Source organism: Hylobates moloch, unplaced genomic scaffold (genome assembly GCF_009828535.3).
Source record: "Hylobates moloch isolate HMO894 unplaced genomic scaffold, HMol_V3 SCAFFOLD_3, whole genome shotgun sequence".
In the NCBI taxonomy this organism is placed as follows: domain Eukaryota; kingdom Metazoa; phylum Chordata; class Mammalia; order Primates; family Hylobatidae; genus Hylobates; species Hylobates moloch.
Genome location: NW_026652278.1, coordinates 38,080,564 through 38,105,073, shown reverse-complemented (window position 1 = coordinate 38,105,073; position 24,510 = coordinate 38,080,564). Strand labels below are relative to the sequence as shown.

The 24,510-nt window shown below is 43.2% G+C and overlaps 1 protein-coding gene across 4 annotated transcripts in view; it reads right to left on the bottom strand.

Annotated features, from left to right (window-relative positions):
- ALDH18A1 (aldehyde dehydrogenase 18 family member A1) overlaps nt 1–24,510 on the bottom strand; it is a 51,069-nt gene that overhangs the window by 3,442 nt on the left and 23,117 nt on the right. For 3 of the 4 annotated variants that reach the window (XM_032135849.2, XM_032135841.2, XM_032135861.2), the window contains exons 7-17: nt 24,222–24,312; nt 19,614–19,738; nt 18,688–18,832; nt 17,950–18,023; nt 16,286–16,379; nt 12,082–12,302; nt 7,195–7,332; nt 4,683–4,878; nt 4,459–4,580; nt 1,958–2,144; nt 880–975 (exon numbers count right to left, since the gene is read on the bottom strand). In XM_032135849.2, the coding sequence (XP_031991740.1) occupies nt 880–975; nt 1,958–2,144; nt 4,459–4,580; nt 4,683–4,878; nt 7,195–7,332; nt 12,082–12,302; nt 16,286–16,379; nt 17,950–18,023; nt 18,688–18,832; nt 19,614–19,738; nt 24,222–24,312 (1,489 nt within the window). Of the gene's footprint in view, nt 1–879; nt 976–1,957; nt 2,145–4,458; nt 4,581–4,682; nt 4,879–7,194; nt 7,333–12,081; nt 12,303–16,285; nt 16,380–17,949; nt 18,024–18,687; nt 18,833–19,613; nt 19,739–24,221; nt 24,313–24,510 lie in introns of those variants that run through there. The other variant, XR_004244859.2, reaches the window with a different exon arrangement.

Here is a 24,510-nt window from a genome sequence, read left to right as displayed (position 1 = left end):
GGTAACCTTGTACTTCTGGCTGGCCTGTTTGTTTTGATGCTGGTACTTAGGCCCACAGCACCTTCTTTTGTCCTACCATTGTGGGGTTTCCTATCTCTGAGGCAACCTGGCTGTGCCACTTTGATGAAATAAGTCTGTAAAAGGAGTACTCTCAAGGGACGCAGCATGTACCTCTGGCGCAGCCTGTGCAAAAAGGCAGGCTGTGGTCTGCCCACGCTGTAGCGGGAGAACCCAGGCTTTGGACTTGCACAAGTTTGGGTCTGAATGCCAGCTGTGGGACTTTGGGCAAGTTACTACACTTCTCTGAATCTCATTCTCCCTCTATGAAAAACGAATACAAGTACCTGCCTTCTTAGCATGTGAAATGCTTAGAAGATAGGTCTTCTACCAACTCATGGGAGGTTTCATTAATTATTCTCCCTGATAATCCTACCTTGCCAGAAGTCTGTCTCTTTTTTTTTTTTTTTGGAGATGGTGTCTCACTCTGTCCTCCAGGCTGGAGTGCAGTGGCGTAATCTCGGGCTCACCGCAACCTCTGCCTCCCAGGTTCAAGTAATTCTCCTGCCTCAGCCTCCTGAGTAGCTGGGATTACAGGTATCCGCCACCACACCTGGCTAATTTTTTGTATTTTTAGTAGAGACAGGGTTTCACCATGTTGGCCACGCTGGTCTCGAACTCCTGACCTCAGGTGATCCACCCACTTCGGCCTCCCAAAGTGCTGGGATTACAGGCGTGAGCCACCGCACCCAGCCTGTCTCTCTCTTATCTTGACCAAGCATGTGACAGTCAAGGGGAGGTGTCTTCCCCACCTCAACATACACCTGGACCCCACAGTGCTTCACAAGGAACTTCTTTCTTCCCAACCAGAGTCTTTCTTACCCAGTCCAAAGCGGTAACCATCAGAAAAGCGAGTGCTGGCATTCCAGAACACACAGGCACTGTCTACATGCTGCAGGAAGAACTCCGCTGTGTTTTCTGCAGGGTAAAGAAAGAGAAACCAAGTTAGGATGATACCCAGAGAACATCTCCGTTTCCAGCCATTCACTGGTGACAGATCAGGGCAGGGTCTGGGTCCCCACTGGGGCCTCCCCATGTGTTCTCACATATTAAATATTCAGGCTTGTGAAAAATCTCATCAGGAAGAAGACAAGTTAGTTTCATCAATCATAGTGTTGTGGAAAGACTGGGTTGGAATCCAGATCTCCCATGCAGGTGACCTGCCTAAACTTCCTACTTACGGGCTCCAGAGCCAGACTGCCTAGGCCTGAACTCCAGCTGTACACCTGCTAGCTTTGTGACCTTCTGCAGGTGTATAAAACTCTCTGTGTCTGGGTCAAAAGGGACTTACAACATTACCTAGCTGATAGGGTTGTAGAGAGGATGAAACACCTGGGGAGTACTCATCCTAGTGCCTAGCACACAGTGAGTGCTTGGTAAATGCTGGCTGTTAATACGGGCGGTACTGCTCTGGTGCCCAATTAGCTGACTGTAAATTCCTTGAGGGGGCCCTACTGGCATCCTCCACCATTGAGGCTCCAGTATCTGACACCCAGGAGTGTCCCTGCATACACATTTGTGGAATAAATGAATGAATGAATGAATGAATGCGCAGAGTTGGTTCTGCCCTTAATCTCCTGGGCCTTGGTTTCCTCAGCTGTAAAATGGGTTTATTTTAACTACCTTGTAAGATTTGTTGCATGCATTAAATGATAATGCCTCTGACAGGGTTAGTCATCTTCAAAGCAGAGCTAATCATCCCTGCCCCTCCTCCTCCGGCTGTGACAACATAATAAAGTGACGTGAAAGCACTCATCAAAGTACCAAATGCAACCACTACTAAACATTACCATAAGTCTACTCAAATGATGTTTTTCTGCAGCCCAAGATGGGCTAAGAGGAGCAGGATCAGAAAGCAGCAAAGGCAGACACTGTATGTGGGAAGCATCTGGACACTGACCATTCTCTGTGATGATGACATCCGTGTGGGAGCTGCCGTACTTGTGGATGTGGTCAATGGCATCCTGAACGTTGTCCACTACTTCAATGCATAATTCCAGGTCTCCATACTCAGTTCGGAGTGACTTCACTTCGGAGGGGCTGAAGGTCAGATAGGAGGCAAATTTGGGGCCTGCGTGAATTTTTACCTGGAACAGAGGAAGTCCAGGGGCAACAACATAAAAACAACTGAAATAAGCAAGTTCTAGGATAGAACAGAAAGGTGAGCCTGTAAAACCACAGCCCAAAGTGGCTCTTGTGGCCTCGACAACTGAACTAGTCCTACTTTCCTCCCTCCAGCATGATCTGACTGGCCACTTGCCCATTGCTGGCAATGGGCCTCAAGACAGTTGGAACAGGGATTGAAGCAGGAAGCCTTTGAATGTTAAGGATGTGCAAGGTGGGCTGGGCGCGGTGGCTCACACCTGTAATCCCAGCACTTTGGGAGGCTGAGATGGGTGGATAACTTGAGGTCAGGAGTTCAAAACCAACCTGGCCAACATGGTGAAACCCCGTCTTTACTAAAAAAATTAGCAGGGCGTGGTGGCAGGTGCCTGTAATCTCAGCTGCTTGGGAGGCTGAGGCAGGAGAATTGCTTCAACCTGGGAGGCAGAGGTTGCAATGAGCCGATATCGTGCCACTGCACTCCAGCCTGGGTGACTGAGCAAGACGCCGTCTCAAAAAAAAAAAAAAAAAAAGAATAAAAAAGAAGGTGCAAGACGTTTAGTGGGTTATCAACATAAGGCCTTGACTTCTGGCATTTTACTAAAATGAATACTTGATAATAAAGATCCCAGTCCCTGCATATGGTACCTAGGCACTGGACTCGTGTGGAAAAAGGGAGGTGCCACATATACATTCCTAATCCCTGTACCCTGGCGAAATCCCAAGTTTGCTTTAGAGGTAAGCAGTACTTGGTCAGGTTCTTTCAGCACCTCAAACTGTGGCTACTCGTTTGATTTCCAACTGTGTCAGTCTGGCCCCACTTCTAGGTTCATCTCAGCCCCAGGCTCTGGCTCTAATCCTGCTGCTGGTTAGAGGAATTTAAGGATTCTGAGGCTGGTCACTGAGGATCCCAATCACAAGATGGATCCCACTTAAGCCTTGTTCTCTGAGACATCCCCAGGACAGGGTTCATGCCTTGACTTTTTGGGATCAAGCTTTTGCCTTGGCTCAAGTTATAAGTGGTGTCTGCCTTATCCTCATGATTCCCGAGGCCCTGCCATTGTTTCCTAACTGGGATCTCACTTCCGTGTTCCTCAGGGACTGGAACCCCATCCCTGTGCAAGTCATCCTTCTAGCTTTACTTTCTGCCATCCAAAAGTGCTGCATGAAGTACACACAGTGACTCATTTCGATTTGGAATTTCAAGGCCATCCTCATTTTAATGACTGAGGATACCACTGGTGTGTTCAAATTAGGTCGGGGGGGGGGGGGGTTTAGTCCTGGCTAAACGAGAGCTTTCCTCCTGTCTAATCCAGTTCACTGTGGTGCTTGGCAAACACAGGTGCCCAATCAACAGGCTTCCTTACCAAAGTAAAGTAAGGCTCCCGAACATGAATGACCATGTGATCTAACTTCCTTGTAATCCAGGGAGTACAGTTTCATTTTCAAAACAATTCTTTCCAGTTCTCACTGGGACCATGCCACATTTATAAGCCAACGGGAGCCTTCCTTTCCAGTCATAGGATGGAAGTGAAGAGACACATGTTCAGAGTCAAAGCAACCAAGGCCAACAAGCACCTTCTCTACTGCCATGCTGGTTTATACAATTCTGAAAGTGTACTGTGACATCAGAAATTAAAGCTTAAAATGCATCCATGCAGAGAGTTTAACAGATTGTCCATTTTTGCCTTGAGGGCATCTATTATATTTTCTTGCAGGCATGAATTTAGGACACAGCACAACTTTATATTTGAAACTTACGGGCTTTTGGTTTGTTTACAACCTTAACAACATAGTAAAAACATAATCCAGGGAGACATTCTACAAATTACTGAATCCCAAATATCACTGCATTAAGTACACTAATATTGGTAACCAAAGACACTGGGGGCAGGCAGTGAATGTACATAAGTTTTTGGTTTGAAACATTTCTGCACCATCTTTTCAAATCAAATCCAAAAGATAACATATGCTTGGGAACACCTTGACACGTGAATAAAAGGTTGCCAGAAACAATTCAGTCAGCATAGTGCCATGTGGTCTGTCTTACCTTTAAACCCTCTTTAGCACACAACACATTCCACTTTGTAATAAAGCTATTTGTGTATTGGTTTGGTTCGACTACTAGAGGGCAGGGGTTGTGTTTTACTCACCTCTGTACTTAGCATGGAACTTTGTACACAGGAGATATTAAAAAATATTGTTTCTTAAACTGCCTTATATGGTATGGCTGTGCCTGGTCTAATTCCACAGGCTTCTAAGACAGGAAGTAATGTACTAGTCCTGTGGAACTCTTACCTGTTCCACTCTCAGCATATCAATGATCTGGTCAAATAATGGTGTCCTGAGCAGATCCCGGTGGATTAGCAAAGTCTCCAAAGCATTACAGGCAGCTGGATATTCACATTTAGAGTCTCTGACTGAAAGAAGATGAGCAAAGAATTGTTTCCATTGACATGATCCAGAGCTGCAGAGAATGTAATATTTCCCCCTTGTAAAAGAGGAGACCCCATCCAGCTCACCGAGCCTGGTGACCTTATCGACACTGGCCTCGGAATCCACATACATGTGACAGATCCCTTCACTGTGCCCCATCACTGGAATCCCCTTAGCAGCTTTCTGGATGTCTCTGACCAGCTGGGAAGAGCCACGTGGAATGATCAGATCTATCATTTTGTCTAGGCGGCAAAGATCTTCAACTTCTTCTCTGGTATTCACCTTTAGAAGGAAAGAAGAAAAAGATAAAGATGACATCTGACCACACAAAATATAAAAACAGCAGCTTCCCTTTTACAGATAAACATCTGTACACTCTGAGAACTAAGTGAGACACTGTGAAAACTTATTCTAAAAACAAAATTAAGTTCCCGATCATGGGAATCAAAAAGTTGTCCAGCAAATGCTTATCAAACACTATATATTCGGGGCTGTGCTCCACATCACATATCACACAGGACACAGTGTATGCTGTCAAAGAGCTCAGCGTTGAGTAGGGAAGGCAGCACTAGGGTACTGCTAGCCATAATATAGGGCAGACAATTTTTAAAATGCCAGAAGCAGCACAAAGGGGTATCTATGGAGGTTAAATGCAGTACACTACTCCAGGCCATGAAGATCACAAAAGGGAGTGGCTTCTCTGTTGGTTTTCTATTTACAGCATTGAGGAAATGTTGGGTTGGTCTTGCTAGGGAGTCATGGTTCTCATGACTTCTGATGGCAACTTCTACCCTGGGATGTGAATTGGAATGACTTAAAGAGCCTGTGTGAGGATACTGAGATTATGGGCATTTTGTTTCCTCTTGACTTTTAATTTTTCTCCATATGGTCATATTACTTTTATAACAAATATATATGTGTACCAGAATGTTCACAGCAACTTTATTCCACATAGCCGAAGACTGGAAACAACCTAAATATTCATCAACAGAAGAAAAGATGAACTGTAGTATATGCAGGTAAATGGAACACTACCCGGCAATTAAATGAGAAAACTACTGCTACATGCAGCAATGGGAATGAACGCCACAGACATAACGAACAAATGACAGGCAACATAAACGTGTGTTTTGTTTGATCTCATTTATATAAATTTCAAGAATAGGCAAAAGGCTGGGCGTGGTGGCACATTCCCAGCACTTTGGGAGGCTGAGGCAGGCAGATTGCCTGAGCTCAGGAGTTCGAGACCAGCCTGGGCAACATGTCTCTACAAAAAAATAAAAAACAAAAAAACCACAAAAGTTAGCCAGGTCTGGAGGCACACACCTGTAGTCCCAACTATTAGGAAAGTTGAGGTGGGTGGACTGCTTGAGCCTGGGAGGCTGAGGCTGCAGTGAGCCGACAGCCGAGATTGTGCCACTGCATTCCAGTCTGGGCAACAGAGCAAGACCATGTCTCAAAAAAAAAAAAAAAAAAAAAGGCAAAAGTAATTTAATGTGACAGAAGACAAAAAAGTAGTTTGTGGGGAAGGGGACTACATATTGACTGGGAAGGGCACAAGGGGGCCCTCCAGGATGTTGCACTGTTCTATATCTTGATACGGCTGCTGGTTATAGATGTGTGTGTGTGAACAGTCACAGAGTTGTTCACAGGATCTGTATACTTTACTGTATGTATGTTACATATCAATAGGAAGAAAAGGAGGGAGGGCACCTGTGTAAGCTAGGAAGTGGTGGGGCTTGGATTTGAATCCCTAAAATCTGCGCTCTTTCCAACCACTATGTTGGCATAAGAAAAAAACCAGATTCTGGTCATTGAGTGTGTAATGAGCAGGTTTGTAGACATTCTCCCAGTAGCCAACAGAATCCTGCAATGTTGGAGCAAATGAGCCAAAAAAAAAAGGATCTGGAGTCAGCCTAGGTCCAAATCTAAACTCTATCACACACCATGTGACTCTTGGGGAATTACTTTACCTCTGAATCTGTTTTTTCCCAATGTAGAAAATGAGTCTAATAATTAATGATATTTTCCTTATGGGACTGTTGTGACAATCAAATGAGTTAATGGATAAAATGAGCCTTGAACATAGTAGGTACTCAACAAGTAGTAGCTATTATTATCAAACTTCATTTGACAGTTGAGGAGAATGAGAAATGGCCAGTTAAAGTAATGACCTTAATAATAATAGTGATAACAGCATGATCTCATACTCAACACACTGCATGACAGTTTATGACAAACTTTCGTAAAGTTTCTCATCTGACTTACCCTAGATCACTCTGCCAATGACAGGAACCCAGGTCTCACACTCTAGGTCTGGTACTCCTGCTGCCTTGTGACCCAAAGAATGAAGGTCTAATTGACATTCTTGTAAATAAACAGTGCCAAGACGCAGCTATAAGGGAGGGGCCTTCCTAAGCCACTGAGGACCCATCTGGCTCTGCAGAATGGCCTAGTCTGTAGGCTCACAGGCCTGCTGGAGTGTCAAATCAGCTTGTAATAGTGTCTTGGCTCTATGTGGCCTAAGTTTTGCTTTAAATTCCCAAACACCTGATCTGGCCCCTCTGGGCCTGACTTGGTGCATTTCCAGGGACCTACCAGCTGCACGGCCTCCTTGACTCCATGGATTGAGAGAGCCTCCTGGGTCAGGAGGTGGAGAATCCGGTTGCTGTGTGCAGCCTCCTTCCCTCCTTTGAGTAACAAGCCGTTACCACTTGCGATAGCCAAAGCTGCCACCTGCAGATCAAAGGGAGAGCAGTGGATCAAAGGAGACAAACAGTAATAGCAACAGTGATGTTAGCATTCACAAGCACTCCTTCTAAGCTAAGCACTGTGTTCATCATTTTATAAGGCCTATGCTGTTTCATCTTCACAACACTGCAGTGAATTAAGTGCCTGTTTTATCCCCTACTTTACAGATAAGGGCATTGAAGTCCAGACAGGTTGATGACTCCCCAGAGTCACACAGCTTATAAATAACAGGGCTGGGAGCCAGACTGAGGTGGTTTGACTCCAGAACAAACCACTGGATTTTAGCAACTAAACTATATGGCTCCCTTAGCACCATTAGCAAAGAGAACTGAGTTGGCCAGGTGCGGTGGCTCATGCCTGTAATCTCGGCAATTTGGGAGGCCGACGTGGGTGGATCACCTGAGGTCAGAAGTTCGATACCAGCCTGACCAACATGGTGAAACCCCATCTCTACTATAAATACAAAAATTAGCCAGGCATGGTGGCAGGTGCCTGTAGTCCCAGCTACTCAGGAGGCTGAGGCAGGAGACTTTCTTGAGCCTGGGAGGCGGAGGTCGCAGTGAGCCAAGATTGCACCACTTCACTCCAGCCTGGGCAAAAGAGTGAGACTCCATCTCAAACAAACAAACAAACAAATAAAGCAAAGAGAACTGAGTTAAGTGGCCAGGGCCACATGGCACCCCCCACCGTGGAGAACAGGGTCTTCAGCTACCTCTGTAACTAAGGAAGCACTTGCTTCATCTGATCAGGCTGAGGCTGGGCAGCTCCTTTGGCCACATCCTACTCTGGCCTTGGAATTGTTCTGAGAGCTCTAAGTGCTTGGTGCTAAGAACCTGGAGAAGACCAGAGCTCCTGTCAGCCCCTGGGCAGCTGTGGTAGAGACTGCTGAGAACAGAGTCTTTTTCCCACATGCCTGTCTGGGGAGGAAAATGCCTGTCTGGGGAGGAAAGCGTAAACCATCTAGGAGGAGAGCTAGTTGCCTTGTTAGAGCAAAGAGTGAGTGACACTGACCTGATCATCCTACCTCTTATGAAAGTTAAGTAAACTTTCTCCAGACATAAACACACAGAATATTGCACACAATTTTTAGGATTCATGGATTCTGTGAATCCATCCAGGGCTGAGTCCAGATGAGGAGCCTTAGCTGTAGTCAGCTAATGAGGTATCAGCTCCTTGTGAGGTATTAGCTGGTATGGATGAGTGGTAGCAAAGAAAGTTCATGGATACAGTCCACAGAGAGACTTAGGCCCATTTCTACTAGCAGAGATGAGTTTGGCAGTCATCACTGGGGCATTTGTGCAAGACAGGTATGTGGCCAGAGAGGTAGTGTGTCAGCATCGGCCAGGGACTGAGGATAGTCTTCAGTGGTATGGGAGTCCCTTGGTGAACACACTGGTTTTAGGGGATGTCAGAGAGTACCCTTCACAGAGCATTCCAGATTCCATCCACAGTCACCTATGTCTTATAGTAAAGAGGTGCTAGTTTTTTGTTTTTAAAATAGAATTTCCCTTTGAGACTTTGGGGCTAGTGCAAAGGAAGAGCTGGTGTCCTATAGGACAGTCCAGTGGGGGAAATGCTCCCAGAATTCTGGGAGGCAGTTTAGGGTAATAAAGTGGGGCCACTCTCTAATGACACCTTGTGTTTCCCAGCATGGCTGCTTGGCAAGAACTTTAACGCATGCTTTCTCAACCGGAGGCTGTGATATGTCAACTTGCTTAAAGAGGGTTGCATTCTTTTCTCTTTTTTGAGATGGAATCTTGCCCTGTTGCCAGGCTGGAATGCAGTGGCGCGATCTTGACTCACTGCAACCTCTGCCTCCTGGGTTCAAGCGATTCTCCTGTCTCAGCCTCCTGAGTAGCTGGGACTATAGGTCCCACCATGCCCAGCTAATTTTTGTATTTTTTAGTAGAGACAAGGTTTCACCATGTTGGCCAGGATGGTCTCAATCTCTTGACCTCGTGATCCACCTGCCTCAGCCTCCCGAAGTGCTGGGATTACAGGCGTGAGCCACCGTGCCCGGCTGAGGGTTGCATTCTAATTTTCATTAACTACTGAAAGTTCTTTTTCCTAACAGATGTACCTACAGGAAGCCATCAGTGACACTGACAATAAAGGGGTCCTTTTCACATGGGCCAAGCCAGTTATTCATGAATGACAGCAGCAGGCTAACAGAGACCTGTGGTCAGAGAACAAAGTGAACCACAGGCTAAGATATTTGGAAATTTGCTCCTGCACTGTGGTATGGTAGGTTGATTTGGGCTCCAGTCCCAGCTGCACCTTACAAGTGTGACAGGAATATTACCTTCTATGAGGTTCAGTTTCTCCAGCTCTAAAATGGACATATGAACAACTACTTTAGAATACTGGAGGAATCAAGAATGTATATTACCTCAAGAACAACCTGAGAATAAAGTCTCAAAAATTATCTTTTTTTTGGTTAAAAGACATTCACACACACACAACTGTCTTTGGGAAACCTATCTCCAGTATTGAAAATACATTCTTCAGGATACAAAATCAATGTGCAAAAATCACAAGGATTCCTATACACCAATAACAGACAAACAGCCAAATCATGAGTGAACTCCCATTCACAATTGCTACAAAGAGAATAAAATACCTAGGAATCCAACTTACAAGGAATGTGAAGGACCTCTTCAAGGAGAACTACAAACCACTGCTCCACGAAATAAAAGAGGACACAAACAAATGGAAGAACATTCCATGCTCATGGATAGGAAGAATCAATATCATGAAAATGGCCATACTGCCCAAGGTAATTTATAGATTCGATGCCATCCCCATCAAGCTACCAATAGCTTTCTTCACAGAATTGGAAAAAACTACTTTAAAGTTCATACATAACCAAAAAAGAGCCCGCATTGCCAAGACAATCCTAAGCCAAAAGAACAAAGCTGAAGGCATCACGCTACCTGACTTCAAACTACACTATGAGGCTACAGTAACCAAAACAGCATGGTACTGGTACCAAAACAGAGAGACAGACCAATGGAACAGAACAGAGGCCTCAGAAATAACACCACACATCTACAACCATCTGATCTTTGACAAACCTGACAAAAACAAGAAATGGGGAAAGGATTCCCTAGTTAATAAATGGTGCTGGGAAAACTGGCTAGCCGTATGTAGAAAGCTGAAACTGGATCCCTTCCTTACACCTTATACAAAAATTAATTCAAGATGGATTAAAGACTTAAATGTTAGACCTAAAACCATAAAAACCCTAGAAGAAAACCTAGGCAATACCATTTGGGACATAGGCATGGGCAAGGACTTCATGACTAAAACACCAAAAGCAATGACAACAAAAGCCAAAATAGACAAACGGGATATAAATAAACTAAAGAGCTTCTGCACGGCAAAAGAAACTACCATGAGAGTGAACAGGCAACCTACAGAATGGGAGAAATTTTTGCAATCTACCATTTAACAAAGGGCTAATATCCAGAATCTATAAAGAACTTAAATTTACAAGAAAAAAACAACCCCATCAAAAAGTGGGCAAAAGATATGAACAGATGCTTCTCAAAAGAAGACATTTATGCAGCCAACAGACACATGAAAAAATGCTCATCCTCACTGGTCATCAGAGAAATGCAAATCAAAACCACAATGAGATACCACCATCTCATGCCTGTTAGAATGACATTCATGGCCAGGCGTGGTAGCTCACGCTTGTAATCCCAGCACTTTGGGAGGCCAAGGCAGGTGGATCACGAGGTCAGGAGATCGAGACCATGGTGAAACCCTGTCTCTACTAAAAATACAAAAAATTAGCTGGGCGTGGTGGCGGGCGCCTGTAGTCCCAGCTACTTGGAGAGGCTGAGGCAGGAGAATGGCGTGAACCCGGGAGGCGGAGCTTGCAGTGAGCCGAGATTGCGCCACTGCACTCCAGCCTGGCTGACAGAGCAAGACTCCGTCTCAGAAAAAAAAAAAAAAAAAAAGAATGACATTCATTAAAAAGTAAGGAAACAAGATGCTGGAGAGGATGTGGAGAAATAGGAATGCTTTTATACTGTTGAGGGGAGTGTAAACTAGTTCAACCATTGTGGAAGACAGTGTGGTGATTCTTCAAAGATCTAGAACTAGAAATACCATTTGACCCAGTGATCCATTACTGGGTATATACCCAAAGGATGATAAATCATGCTACTGTAAAGACACATGCACACGTATGTTTACTGCAGCACTATTCACAATAGCAAAGACTTGGAACCAACCCAAATGTCCATCAATGATAGACTGGATTAAGAAAATGTGGCACATATACACCATGGAATACTATGCAGCCAAAAAAAGGATGGGTTCATGTCTTTTGCAGGGACATGGATGAAGCTGGAAACCATCATTCTCAGCAAACTCTCACAAGGACAGAAAACCAAACAACACATGTTCTCACTCATAGGTGGGAACTGAACAATGAGAACACTTGGACACAGGGTGGGGAACATCACACACCGGGGCCTGTTGGTGGGTGGGTGACTGGGGGAGGGATAGCATTAGGAGAAATAACTAATGTAAATGACGAATTAATGGGTGCAGCAAACCAATATGGCACATGTATACCTACGTAATAAACCTGCATGTTGTGCACATGTACCCTAGAACTTAAAGTAAAATAAAGTAAAAAAGAAGAAGAAAATATATTCTTCCTCCAATATCCGCACCAGCCCCCAATGGCAGGGTATTTATTCACCCAGGGTATATACACACCTGGGGTAGACAGTCAGGACGAGATTCAAAGATCACCAGCAGAACTCCAATTGGGACAGTCACTTGTTCCAGTTCCAGGTTTTTGGCAATTCGGGTGCGGCGCAAAACACGTCCCACGCTGTCCTGCGAGGAGGCTGCAATCTGTCGCAGACCGATGGCCAGGCTGTTCAATTTGGATGTGGAGAGGCTTAAACGTTTCAGCAGAGGAGCTGCAAGTCTCCCTGAAAAGCCATTAAGAGGATATGATGAAGTAGCAGACCTGGCAGGCTACAGCTACCAACTGATGTGTCTTTTTTTCTTTTGAGACAGGGTCTCACTCTGACGCCCAGGCTGGAGTGCAGTGGCATGATCTAGGCCCAATGCAACCTCTGCCTCCTGGGTTCAAGCGATTCTCCCACCTCAGCCTTCTTAGTAGCTGGGACTACAGGCACGCACCACCAGGCCTGGCTTATTTTTGTAGAGATGGGGTTTCACCAGGTTGGCCAGGCTGATCTTGAACTCCTCACCTCAAGTGATCCGCCCGCCTCGACCTCCCAAAGTGCTGGAATTACAAGTGCGAGCCACCATGCCTGGCCCAGCTGATGTGTCTTGATGTTTTACTGAACATGTGGGACTGCATTAGGAACAGACTCGGGAAGACAATGATATGCCACTTAAACTGTTTTTCTTGGGGGTCCGTTTGGCAATACATAACATCATGTAAAGCTGTGTACCCTGATACCCTTTGTCCCAGCAATTTCAGTTTCAGAAATTTATCATTTGTATGAATAGGTAGGCATGTAATGAAGATACTTACCATGGCATTTTTGTAATACTGAGAAATTGAATTCTACCTAAATATTCAGATAATGGTTTATAATTCAGTTATTATAAATAATATATCTAGGTTCACTGACAGGGAGAGCTGTCTAGGATATAGTCTACAAAAAAGGCAAACTATAAAACAGCATGTATGATATGATCCTATTTATCAAACACTGCACATGTATGTGTGCACAGGAAGAAATCTGGAACGCATCCAGAATAGTAATAATCTCTCCATATTATTTTTTTATAATGAGTGAATTATTTTTATAATCAGAACCAACAAAGATGTTTTCTTCTAAAATAAAATGTTAAATATTTTGAGAAGGAGAACAGAATTTTAAAAAAGAAAACGTTTTTTCTTTTTTTCTTTTAGAGACAGGTTCTCAGTGTGTCGCCCAGGCTAGAGTGCAGTGGTGCAATAACAGCTCATTGCAGCCTTGAACTCTGGGGCTCAAGTGATCCTCCTGCTTCAGTCTCCAGAGTAGCTAGAACTACAGGCATGTATCACTATGGCTGGCTAATTTTAAAACATATTTTGTAGAGATAGGGGTCTCACTATGTTACCCAGGCTGGTCTCGAACTCCTGGGCTAAAGTGATCCTTCTGTCTCCACCTCCCAAAGTGCTGGGATTACAGGCATGAGCGACCATGCTTGGCTGAAAAAAAATAGAATTATGGCAAACTCATATGCAGAATTTTCTTTATTTTTTAATTTTTTTGAGACGGAGTCTCGCTCTGTCGCCCAGGCTGGAGTGCAGTGGCGCGATCTCAGCTCACTGCAAGCTCCGCCTCCCGGGTTCAGGCCACTCTCCTGCCTCAGCCTCCCAAGTAGCTGGGACTACAGGCGCCTGCCACCACGCCTGGCTAAGTTTTTGTATTTTTAGTAGAGACGGGGTTTTACCGTATTAGCCAGGATGGTCTCCATCTCCTGACCTTGTGATCTGCCCACCTCGGCCTCCCAAAGTGCTGGGATTACAGGCGTGAGCCACTGCACCCTGCCCAGAATTTTCTTTAAAAACAGTAGTATGCATGGTGTGATTCCCTCTCTCCACACACAAACATGTACGTACATATTCATATATATACATGTATATACTCAGGAAGACCATTTGAAACCACGTATCACAAATCATTACTGTGGTCAATGTTGAGATTACAAAAATTTTCCCTTTCCTTTCTTTACAGTCACAGCCACCAAGATAAAATAATAAAAGCATTTCCGCCTTGGGGGGAAGCAACTGACCTTATATTAAGAAAAAAAATTAAACCATCTTTCTACCAACCAATCATATAAATTAATTAATTTTCTTTACTTTTCCCCATATGCTAAAAAAACAAGTTTTAATTATAGTGTATGTTAAATGTTACATCCTAGCTTTTCACCTCACAACGCAAGTACATTTTCCATGTTGCAAAAATTATCTTAATTACTACTAAATATTCCATTAATCTGATACAGCTGAATGCACTTAACCACACCTACGTTATTAAATGCTCAGCTTGTTTCCAGTTTTTCAGTGTGATAAATCTTGCTCTAAGAATCTTTAGATAAAGAGCTATTTTCTTTCTTTCTTTTTTTTTTTTTTTTTTAGATGGAGTCTTGCTCTGCCGCTCAGGCTGGAGTGCAGTAGCGCAATCTCGGCTCACTGCAACCTCTGCCTCCTAGGTTCAAGTGATTCTCCTGCCTCAGCCACCCAAGTAGCTGGGATTACAAATGTGAGCTATCACGGCTGGCTTTTTTTTTTTTTTGAAATGGAGTTTTGCTCTTGTTTCCCAGGCTGGAGTGCAAAGGCGCCACCTCAGCTCATGGCAACCTCCGCCTCCCGAGTTCAAGCGATACTCCTTCCTCAGCCTCCTGAGTAGCTGGGATTACAGGCATGTGCCACCATGGCCAGCTAATTTTGTATTTTTAGTAGAGATGAGGTTTCTCCATGTTGGTCAGGCTGGTCTTGAGCTCCCAACCTCAGGTGATCCGCCCACCTCGGCCTCCCAAAGTGCTGGGATTACAGGCGTGAGCCACTGCGCCCAGCTGTAATTTTTGTATTTTTATAGAGACGAGGTTTCACCATACTGGCCAGGCTGGTCTCGAACTCATGATCTCAGGTGATCCGCCCACCTTGGCCTCTCAAAGTGCTGGGATTACAGGCGTGAGCCACTGTGCCTGGTCTAAAGACCTATTTTCTTTACAAATAGTTTTTGAGGATAAATTCCCCGAACTGGGATTGCTAAACGATGCTCATGTACACCCAGGGCTTTGTCCTTAACCCACTGTGTGTCCTTATGCATGTTCAGAGAGGTATAGCTGGGATCAGGAGTCAAAGCAATGCCAACAACAAGCTGTGGAACCTCGGGCAACAACAGCTTTACCCTCTGTGGGTCTTAATTCTTTTACTTTAAATTAATGAGTGGATAGTATCAAAGATTTCTTCCAGTTCTGAAAATCTATTTTACGTTTTGTAATACTATAAAAATGAGATGTAAATTCTAGAGGAAGTTCTAAAACAATGGTTCAAAAATGTTTTAAGGAATGAAAGTAATGTTGTTGAACCTTGCAAAATTTCTTTGAAAGAAACACCATTAATATGGATGTTCAAGATAATGCAAAGGAAATTCAAAACCCCATGAAATCAATCCCTATTATTTTAAGGGGGAAAAGACAGAATTAAGAAAAAGAAGAGAAAGAGTCAGGGCCCTGACTCTCTACATGTCTAGGTGTTCGCAATGTGAATTCAACATCTCATTTTACCATTAGCATCTCAAGGGTATTTCTGGATGGCACCTCGTGCTAACTCAGGGAAGACAAAAGACTGGTTAATTAACTAAGAAACAAGCTATCTTTCTTCACAGTCTGCACAAACTATTTCTACAACTCTTTCACATGTACGGTCCATCTGTGTTTAAATCCTGGTCCATCACTGACCATATGGCTTTGGGCAAGTGACAACTTCTCTGAGCTTCAGTTTCCTTCTCTGTCAAATGGGGATAATAAGTAGTAGCTATCTCAGAGGCACTATGTTATGAAGATTAAATGACATCCTGACTGCATAGCCCTTAGTACAGTGCCTGTCAATACAGAAAGCCTCAATAAATGTTAGCTGTTAGCTGAATGTCTTAAGCAGTGGGGTTCTCAATCTTGTTCTTTTTTGTCCTGACCACCATAGTAGCCACAGCTTTTGACCTGTGGGGAATGAAAAAAACTCCTCTGGGGGTTGTACTAAAGTATCTGGGGAAGGAGAATACCAGCCACCCACCTACCCTCAATAGAAATGATACATAATGTACAATTTCTTTTATAACAATCCTTATCTTTAGGCAGACATAAGAATTATTAGTAAAATTAAAAACCAAAATAACGCACACCCCTCCACAACATTGACTCTAAATTGCCTGGTCTTTACCCTCTGCCTCCTCCAAGTCTTTTTTGTTGGCTAACAGGATCTCATCACGCTGGTCCGTCAACAGATCAGCCAGATGATGGATAATTTCTGCTCTCTAGAAGAAAGGTACACCATTAAAAAAACAGAGATGTTAATCCAAGAAGAATGCACACCACAGTTTTTAAACCTGCTCTTCTGAGAGTGCCAGGCCTTACTCTCACATCCACAGTCATCACCAGCTGAAATCTCCTGACTTCCCATCATTTATTCCCACCACTGCTCCCCTTATTTCTTCCTTCCTCTCTCACTGCCAACCTCTAGGTCACTTCTTACTTTTCCTCCTTTTTTTTTCTTATGACTCCTGATTATTATAATTAGCAAACCATGGCTAATTATAATAATCAGGAGTCATAAGAAAAAAAAGGGGGGGAAGGGGCATGATGGATACAATCTGTAGGAGATTGTGTAATCTGTAGGAGATTATGTAACTGTACAGGGGCCAGTACTTTGAACTAACATGTTACATAGAGTCTTACATATTTAATATCATTAGTTAGTTTATTTCCAGGTAAGTTTTTACATCTGGTTCTTCCTTGTAAATTATTTATTTATTTATTTATTTATTTTTTTTTTTTTTTTTGAGACGGAGTCTTGTTCTGTCGCCCAGGCTGGAGTGCAGTGGCGCGATCTCGGCTCACTGCAAGCTCCGCCTCCTGGGTTCACGCCATTCTCCTGCCTCAGCCTCTCCGAGTAGCTGGGACTACAGGCGCCCGCCACCACGCCTGGCTAATTTTTTTTTTTTTTGTATTTTTAGTAGAGACGGGGTTTCACCGTGGTCTCGATCTCCTGACCTCGTGATCCGCCTGCCTCGGCCTCCCAAAGTGCTGGGATTACAGGCTTGAGCCACCGCGCCTGGCCTTGTAAATTATTTATTTAATGCATTTAATCAAAGTGAAAAAATTCAGTCCTAGGTACTTGAAGACACCCCAAGCCTGACCCTGCTAGATTAGGAAATGTGGCCAATCAGTATGCTGATTATTGGAGGAGCAGAGGGAAGTGGTTTGAAAGGGAAGCTAGGCTCCTCCTTTGCTTTCCTTTCTCTGCCACTGGAGTTACTTTCTCTTTTCTCAGCCCAAAGGATTCACTAGTATAAACCCACATACATCTTCACTCTCAAATCCATCCTTGACAACATAACCCCTGGGGGACTAGCTACCAGCTTCTACTTGACCTCCTCACCACTTCCAGCCTCATCATGTCTGCTACTTAGACTAATTCAAGCCAGACAGGTCAGGGCTACCAACTATGGAGCAGGCTCTCGAGCTTCCCATCTTCTAGGCAAGTCAGGGGATTTGGAATGGGTTGGGATAAGTAATTTTCCCACATTTCCATGCCCAGTATGTGGCAGAATTAGGTAACCTTCCTAATCTCATCATTTTTATGATGCTTTTGATCAAAACATCATAGTGATGAAAAGTTATCTTGGGCCTCTGTCTATGAAAGATAAAATGGAAAATAAAATTAAGAAAAAGAAAAAAGGCAGAGCAAATCTGAATCAGACTTGTAACTCAGATAACCCTGTGGCTCACTAGGAATAAAGATGGAGTCAGCAGGTTTGACTCCTGTAACCATACAGCATGACTCACTCTGAAAACTATAACAATATTATCACCTAAGGTTATTACCTGCTCAGGTTCCAAGGTGGCCAACATCCTTCCTCCAGATCGAGCCATTTCTCCCTGCTGCTCAACAGTAGGGCCTGCAAGAATATGTGCAAATATCAGGTCATGGTCACCTTCGTTCTCTCTCTAGTTCTACTACTAGAGAGAGAACTACCAGCACATGCACAAGCTCATCACGCCCACAGAAGGAACACATGATGTCTTGGTATGCTTGTTTCACACAAGGGATCACCATGACCCATACAATAGCAAAAGAACGTGCCAGATTCACTCAGGTATAAACACAGGAACTTGCCTGTATTTCTGGGGCAGACAATATACTTTGTTTTCTAGAATTCTTCTGAATTCCACTTCGGCGATATTTTTTAATGTGTTTACACTTCTGAATGCAGATTATGAGGCAATTCTGTCCTTTGTGAACACTCGAGAGCACATACTGTATCATATGTATTTTTGCATCTCTAGTGCTTATTAGCACCTGGCATCTAACATAGGCCTAGCAAATGTTTCTTGAGAAAATCAACGCTTATATATTTTAACTGAGTGATTTTGCAGAGAATAGGTCTAGCTAGGCAGGTTAGATAGAATTTTGCAAAAGCAAAGCAAAATCCGATTTTGCAAATAGTGTTCAAAACAATGCCATATTTCATAATATTAGTATATCAATTTTGTGATCTCTAACTAAGCCAGGTGACACTAGTTCCCATCACAGGCCTTGGGACCTTATGAAGAATTATTTACCTGCAGGCTTTACTTCTGAAAAGAAGGTACCAACTTTCTTCCCCTCCACGATGTCTGTGATGACGTGCCCAGACACCTTTGGGTGGGTTCCGTTGGCAATAACAACAGAAGTGCCACCTTGCAAAGCCCAGAGGGCTGCTTTCACCTAATGAGACAGGTTAGATCCGGTAAAGATGAGATTCAGACCTATTCACCCACATTTTAAACTTGCAAAAAGATATAAAATACAAGTTGATATTGAACAACTTAAGTATATGAGAGAATGTTTTTAGAAGCTTAGAAGCTCTGAAAACACATAACAGCTCACACACTTTCCAGCTCAACCTTGGCATGTGTTACTTAAAGGTAAACCAACCTATCCTTTGTTTCCAGTATGTTCTCTCTTCAGTCTCTCTAGTATGGGACTCATAACTTCTACATCTGATTTACTGTGCCTCAACTTAGAAACAACTAAGTAGACCAACCGGCTGGAGTTTGACCAGAGTCTGATCTTGAGCACTTTTGGCTTTCCTAAGTGGGGGTCTTGTCCTCATCTGTGCTGTTGATACATATGATGCCGTACCTTAGGGGTATAACTTCTAAGAACAATTAATGGGACACAATTTTTGAAAGATTTCATCAAGAAGTATTTGAACTGATAAATGAGAGATTTATGAATTATGAAAAATATATAGGCCCTGCCCTTGCAGAGTTTACCACATGCACACACTGTTCATATAATATTAATGAGAAAACCCACATACACAGACATAACTAAATGTTGGAATGCAACACTCATTAAATCTGTATTTAGGTATGTACATATTTAAGTGCGTATGTGCCTACTATCTGAACCATTAACCCCCAAATAATTACAAAAGTAAAAAGGATACAATATAGTTTGGGCTTTAAAATTGTTATAGGCAGTTAAGGCACCAGATTCTTACCTTGGCTTCCATGCCACCCATTCCCACTCTAGACTTGGTTCCAAATGTCACAGACTGCTGATCTCCGGGATAAAATATATCAATAAGCTTTGCATCATCTGACCCTGGGGGGCTGTCAAAAAGGCCTAAAAAATAGACAAGAGTCAGTAATACTGCTTTGATGGAAGTGTCTCCAAGACAGGCCTCCCCAGGGCACCTGCCAATCACTCTGTACTTTACTCATCCAAATGAATTCCACTGCACTACCACCTGCTTTAACCAGAAAAAGAGAACAAAGGATTTGACACTGATAAACAGCTCCAGGAAGACTCACCTTACACATTTCTATAACCTGGCTTAATAAATAAATGTTTCCCAACATCAGACCATGGCCATATCCTCAGCACAACATTTATTAGCCCTGCCCATATTCCTGGCAAGGTGTCCTTAATTCTGCCATTGCTACTTATGATGCTGTGCTTTAAGGACAGAACTGAAAAAGAAGGGTGGCTATTGCAGAAACGGCACAGCAGCCACATACTGTTTAATGTGATTATTTCCAAGCAGGATGAAATGCAACAGAGGTACTCATTAACTCTCACAGTACCCTTTGAAACAGTCACTAATTTACATTCCCAGTTTTATGAGTGAGTCACTGTAGAGGTTAGGCTGAGTCAACAGGAGAGTGCATGACTCTTGGCATTCAGTCTGGATTTATTACCAGAAAGTGTATGTCCCTTTTATAATTAAGTGGAGTGACATAAAATAGTTACCTGAAACGTTACATGCATACAATCCAAGAAGAAAAATCCTCAAAATTTCACTTTGAAAAAGAGTAAGTAGGAGCTTGGACAAGAAAAAGTGGGGGTAAGAAAGGGCTGAGAAACTGGAGTTAAATCAAGACCTAAAGCGGACACAGATGGGGAGGCTGGGGACTGGCTGAAGGACATTTTGGGCGGTGATTTTTCTGGTTTCAAGTTACTGCTTTTCCTGTGCTATAATATACCTCTCCCCTCTATTATTCCAAACCTTTAAGACAGTCTTGCTACATACTACCTCTCTGCAGGAGTAAGTAAATCAGGGAAGTGAGGAAATCAATGCCCATTGTAGAGCAAAGCAGTGGCAACCATAAGCAGTGCAAATTATTACAGGAAAAGAAAAAATAACCTTTCACAATCTGTCAGTCTCAACCCACTACTTCACAACTCTCCAGGATTTAGGGTTAGGATCTTCCCAGAAGATACAGTGCTATGAGATCACAGAGTTAGATTTGGAAGCTGTTTCAGTTTCATATATTAGTATAGGAAAGACTGGACAGTTCTAGCCAAACCTCCTCCAAAGACAGTGAGGGGTTCCTAGCATTCTGATAATGTGCCTACTCCTTTTTTCCTCTTGCCCCACCAAGAGCATAGTTAAAATTCAGATACTGTTCTAAAAAATCAACACTCAGTAGAAAACGAATTAGGATAATTACAATAAGAATGCCAGTCTACCAATGACCTGATTTTGGTGCTTGAAGCTGCATCAAAACGATTTGCTAGAGTCTTGTTCAAACTGGGTTTTATAAATTAATCTCGAAACCTTACATTTTTTTTTTTTTTTTTACCTTGTCAAGCAGTATAAGAGAAAAGAGTGTAGCTTTTTTAATTGAACAGACTCAGATTTGAAACTGGCCTCTGCCAAGCACTTGCTATGTGACTTTAAATATACCATTTAATAGATCCGAATTTGATTTTAAATTAAATTTAAAAAATTATTTCTTCTTCTTTCCCCCCTCCTCTCCCGACAGGGTCTCTGTTTCTGTCACTCAGGCTGCAGTGCAGTAGCATGATCACAGTTGACTGCAGCCTCAACTTCCTGGGCTCAAGTGATCTTACTGCCTCAGCCCTCCCAAGTAGCTGGGATTACAGGCATGTGCCGCCGTGCCAGCTTGAACCTAATTTTTAATTTCTTCATCTGTAAAACTGGGTTAGCCTATCTACTACCTACTTTGTAGGGTTGCTATAAAGACTGAATAAATTACATTTATCAAGCACCTAGCACACTATGTGCTCATACCAGAAATTCAATAAAAATCTGCTGATTGGCCAGGCGCCATGGCTCACGCCTGTAATCCCAGTGCTTTGGGAGGCCAAGGCAGGAGGATCACGAGGTGAGGAGTTCAAGACCAGCCTGGCCAACATGGTGAAACCCCTTCTCTACTAAAAATACAAAAATTAGCCAAGCGTGGTAGTGCGCGCCTGTAATCCCAGCTACTAGGGAGGCTGAGACAGGAGAATCGCTTGAACCCAGGAGGCAGAGGTTGCAGTGAGCCACTGCACTCCAGCCTGGGTGACAGAGCAAGACTCCATCTGGGGTTGGGGGGGGATGAATAAATAGAAAACTTGTTGATTAACCAAAATGCCTTTTTTCTCCAGGGTGGCTCACACTTACCCCAACTTAGCTGTTCCTATCCTAGGACTTCAAATTACAGTGGATAACACAGGACTAAGACTTCTTACAGGTAAAGATACTGACATGTAGGTGTCGTATCTCTGACTTTCCACATGGGCAGAGACAGATCAATTCATCTATGTCTACCCCTGCCTCCACTAGGTAGTCCCTGCCCTTACCTCACAACTGCTTGAGCGTAAAACAGAGAACAGGTCCTGCCACGTTAACCTGCCTTGGTGTGGGCTGGGAATTAAGTAGAGGTTTTCTAACCTTCTGGGAATGTTAACAGGGGACTTTTGGAATCCTAGATTTTGGACACAGCTACTATATTTCTTATGGGTCAGACTGTGAAATGGAAATAGCTTAAGAAAGCTTGAAAAGCTTAAGAAAGCTTGAGAAGAGTGAATGGAAAGACATATTAGAGCCAAGAGTGGCCCCTCCAGGAAGAAGGGAACAGCAGAGAACGGAGTAACATATAAGAATATGGTACCCAGATAGCCTAGACTTCTACAGTGGCTCCAACTTAAAACAATCTGTCCCAACAAAGAAAAAAAACAAAAAACAGAAAACAAAATAAAGCAAAACAAAACAAAAACAAAAAAAATCCACAATCTGTCCTATGGTTTACATTAAAAACTGAAAGTAATCAAAACCACAATAAGATATTACTTCACACCCATTAGGATGGCTATAATAAAAAAGGCAGATAAAAACAACTGAATAGGCTGGGCGCGGTGGCTCACACCTGTAATCCCAGCACTTTGGGAGGCTGAGGCGGGTGGATCACAAGGTCAGGAGTTCAAGACCAGCCTGGCCCAAATGGTGAAACCCCGTCTCTACTAAATATACAAAAATTAGCCAGGTGTGGTGGCAGGCGCCTGTAATCCCAGCTACTCGGGAGGCTGAGGCAGGAGAATTGCTTGGGAGGTGGAGGTTGCAGTGAGCCGATATTGTGCCATTACACTCCTGCCTGGGTGACAGGATAAGACTCCGCCTCAAAAAAAAAAACTGAATGACAGCAATGATGTAAACACATTAGAACCTTCATACAACGCTGGTGAGAATGTGAAATGGTACAGCTACTTTGGAAAACAGTCTAGTAGTTCCTCAAGTCTTTTAAACAGAGTTACCATATGACCCTGCAATTCTACTCTTAGGTGAAATAAAAACATATTCACACAAAAACGTGTCATGAATGTTCATAGCTAATGTCCATCAGTTGATGAACTGATAAATAAAACATGGTATATCCAGAGTGGAATATTATTCAGCAATAAAAACAAATGAAGTATTGACACATGCTGTAAAATGGATGAACCTTGAAAACATGCTAAGTGAAAAAAGCCAGTCACAAAGGGCCACCATAGTATATGATGCCATTTAAATAAAATGTCCAGAACACGTTAATCCATAGAAACAGAAAGTATACTGGAGACTGCCTAGGGATGGGGGGTTTGGGTAGAAGTGGGGAGTGACTGCTAATGGTTATGGAGTTTCTTATTTGGGTGATGAAAGGGAAAGTGTTCTACAGATGACTGTGGTTTTGGTTGCACAATTATGTGAATATACTAAAAATCTCTGAATTGTAAACTTTTATTTATTGATTTATTTCTGAGATAGGGTCTCGCTCTGTAACCCAGGCTGGAGCGCAGTGGCGCGATAACAGCTCACTGCAGCCTGGAACTCCCAGGTCCAAGTGATCCTTCTGCCTCAGCCCTGAATAGCTGGAACTGCAGGTGCATACCACCATGTCCAGCTGACTTTTCTATTTTTTGTAGAAACAGGGACTCACTATATTACCCAGGTTGATCTCGAACTCCCGGGCTCAAGTGATCCTCCTGCTTTGGCCTCCCAAACTGTTGGGATTATAGGTGTGAGCCACCATGCCAGGACAGAATTGTAAATTTCAAATAAGTGAATTGTATGGTATGTGAATTACATCTCCATAAAGCTGTTATTTAAGAAAAACAACTGAAAGCACCTGGAAGTAACATTTCAGGATTCAAACGACATCTCTTAGACTCACCCACACTGTTTTGAGTCATAAAAGCCCTTTGTCAGAACATATGGCTAATGATCTATAGCAAAAAAACATCAAAACATCAGAGGGACTCAAAGAAAGAGGGAAACTCACGTGCTCACATATATAGCATTTAAAACAAAGGGCAGATAAAAGAAAAAAGCATTACTTTGTACCTTCTACATCTGAAAGAACAATCAAGAGATCAGTTTTCATTTCCACAGCCAGTCGGGCAGCCAGGCTATCATTATCTTTAACACTAATAACCTAGAATGCAGATTAAAAAGTCATAAGTGAGTGAGCTAAGCAGTCCAAAAAGAAATTCATGGAAGCACCCAGCCAAGCTCAGGCAAAACCAAGCTAGGATCAGGCAAAACCAATGAACCCAAATATGTAGATGACAGCTCTTGCAGGCCCCTTCTGTCTGCAAAACACACTGTCTACTGGCAATCCCTTTTCCAAACA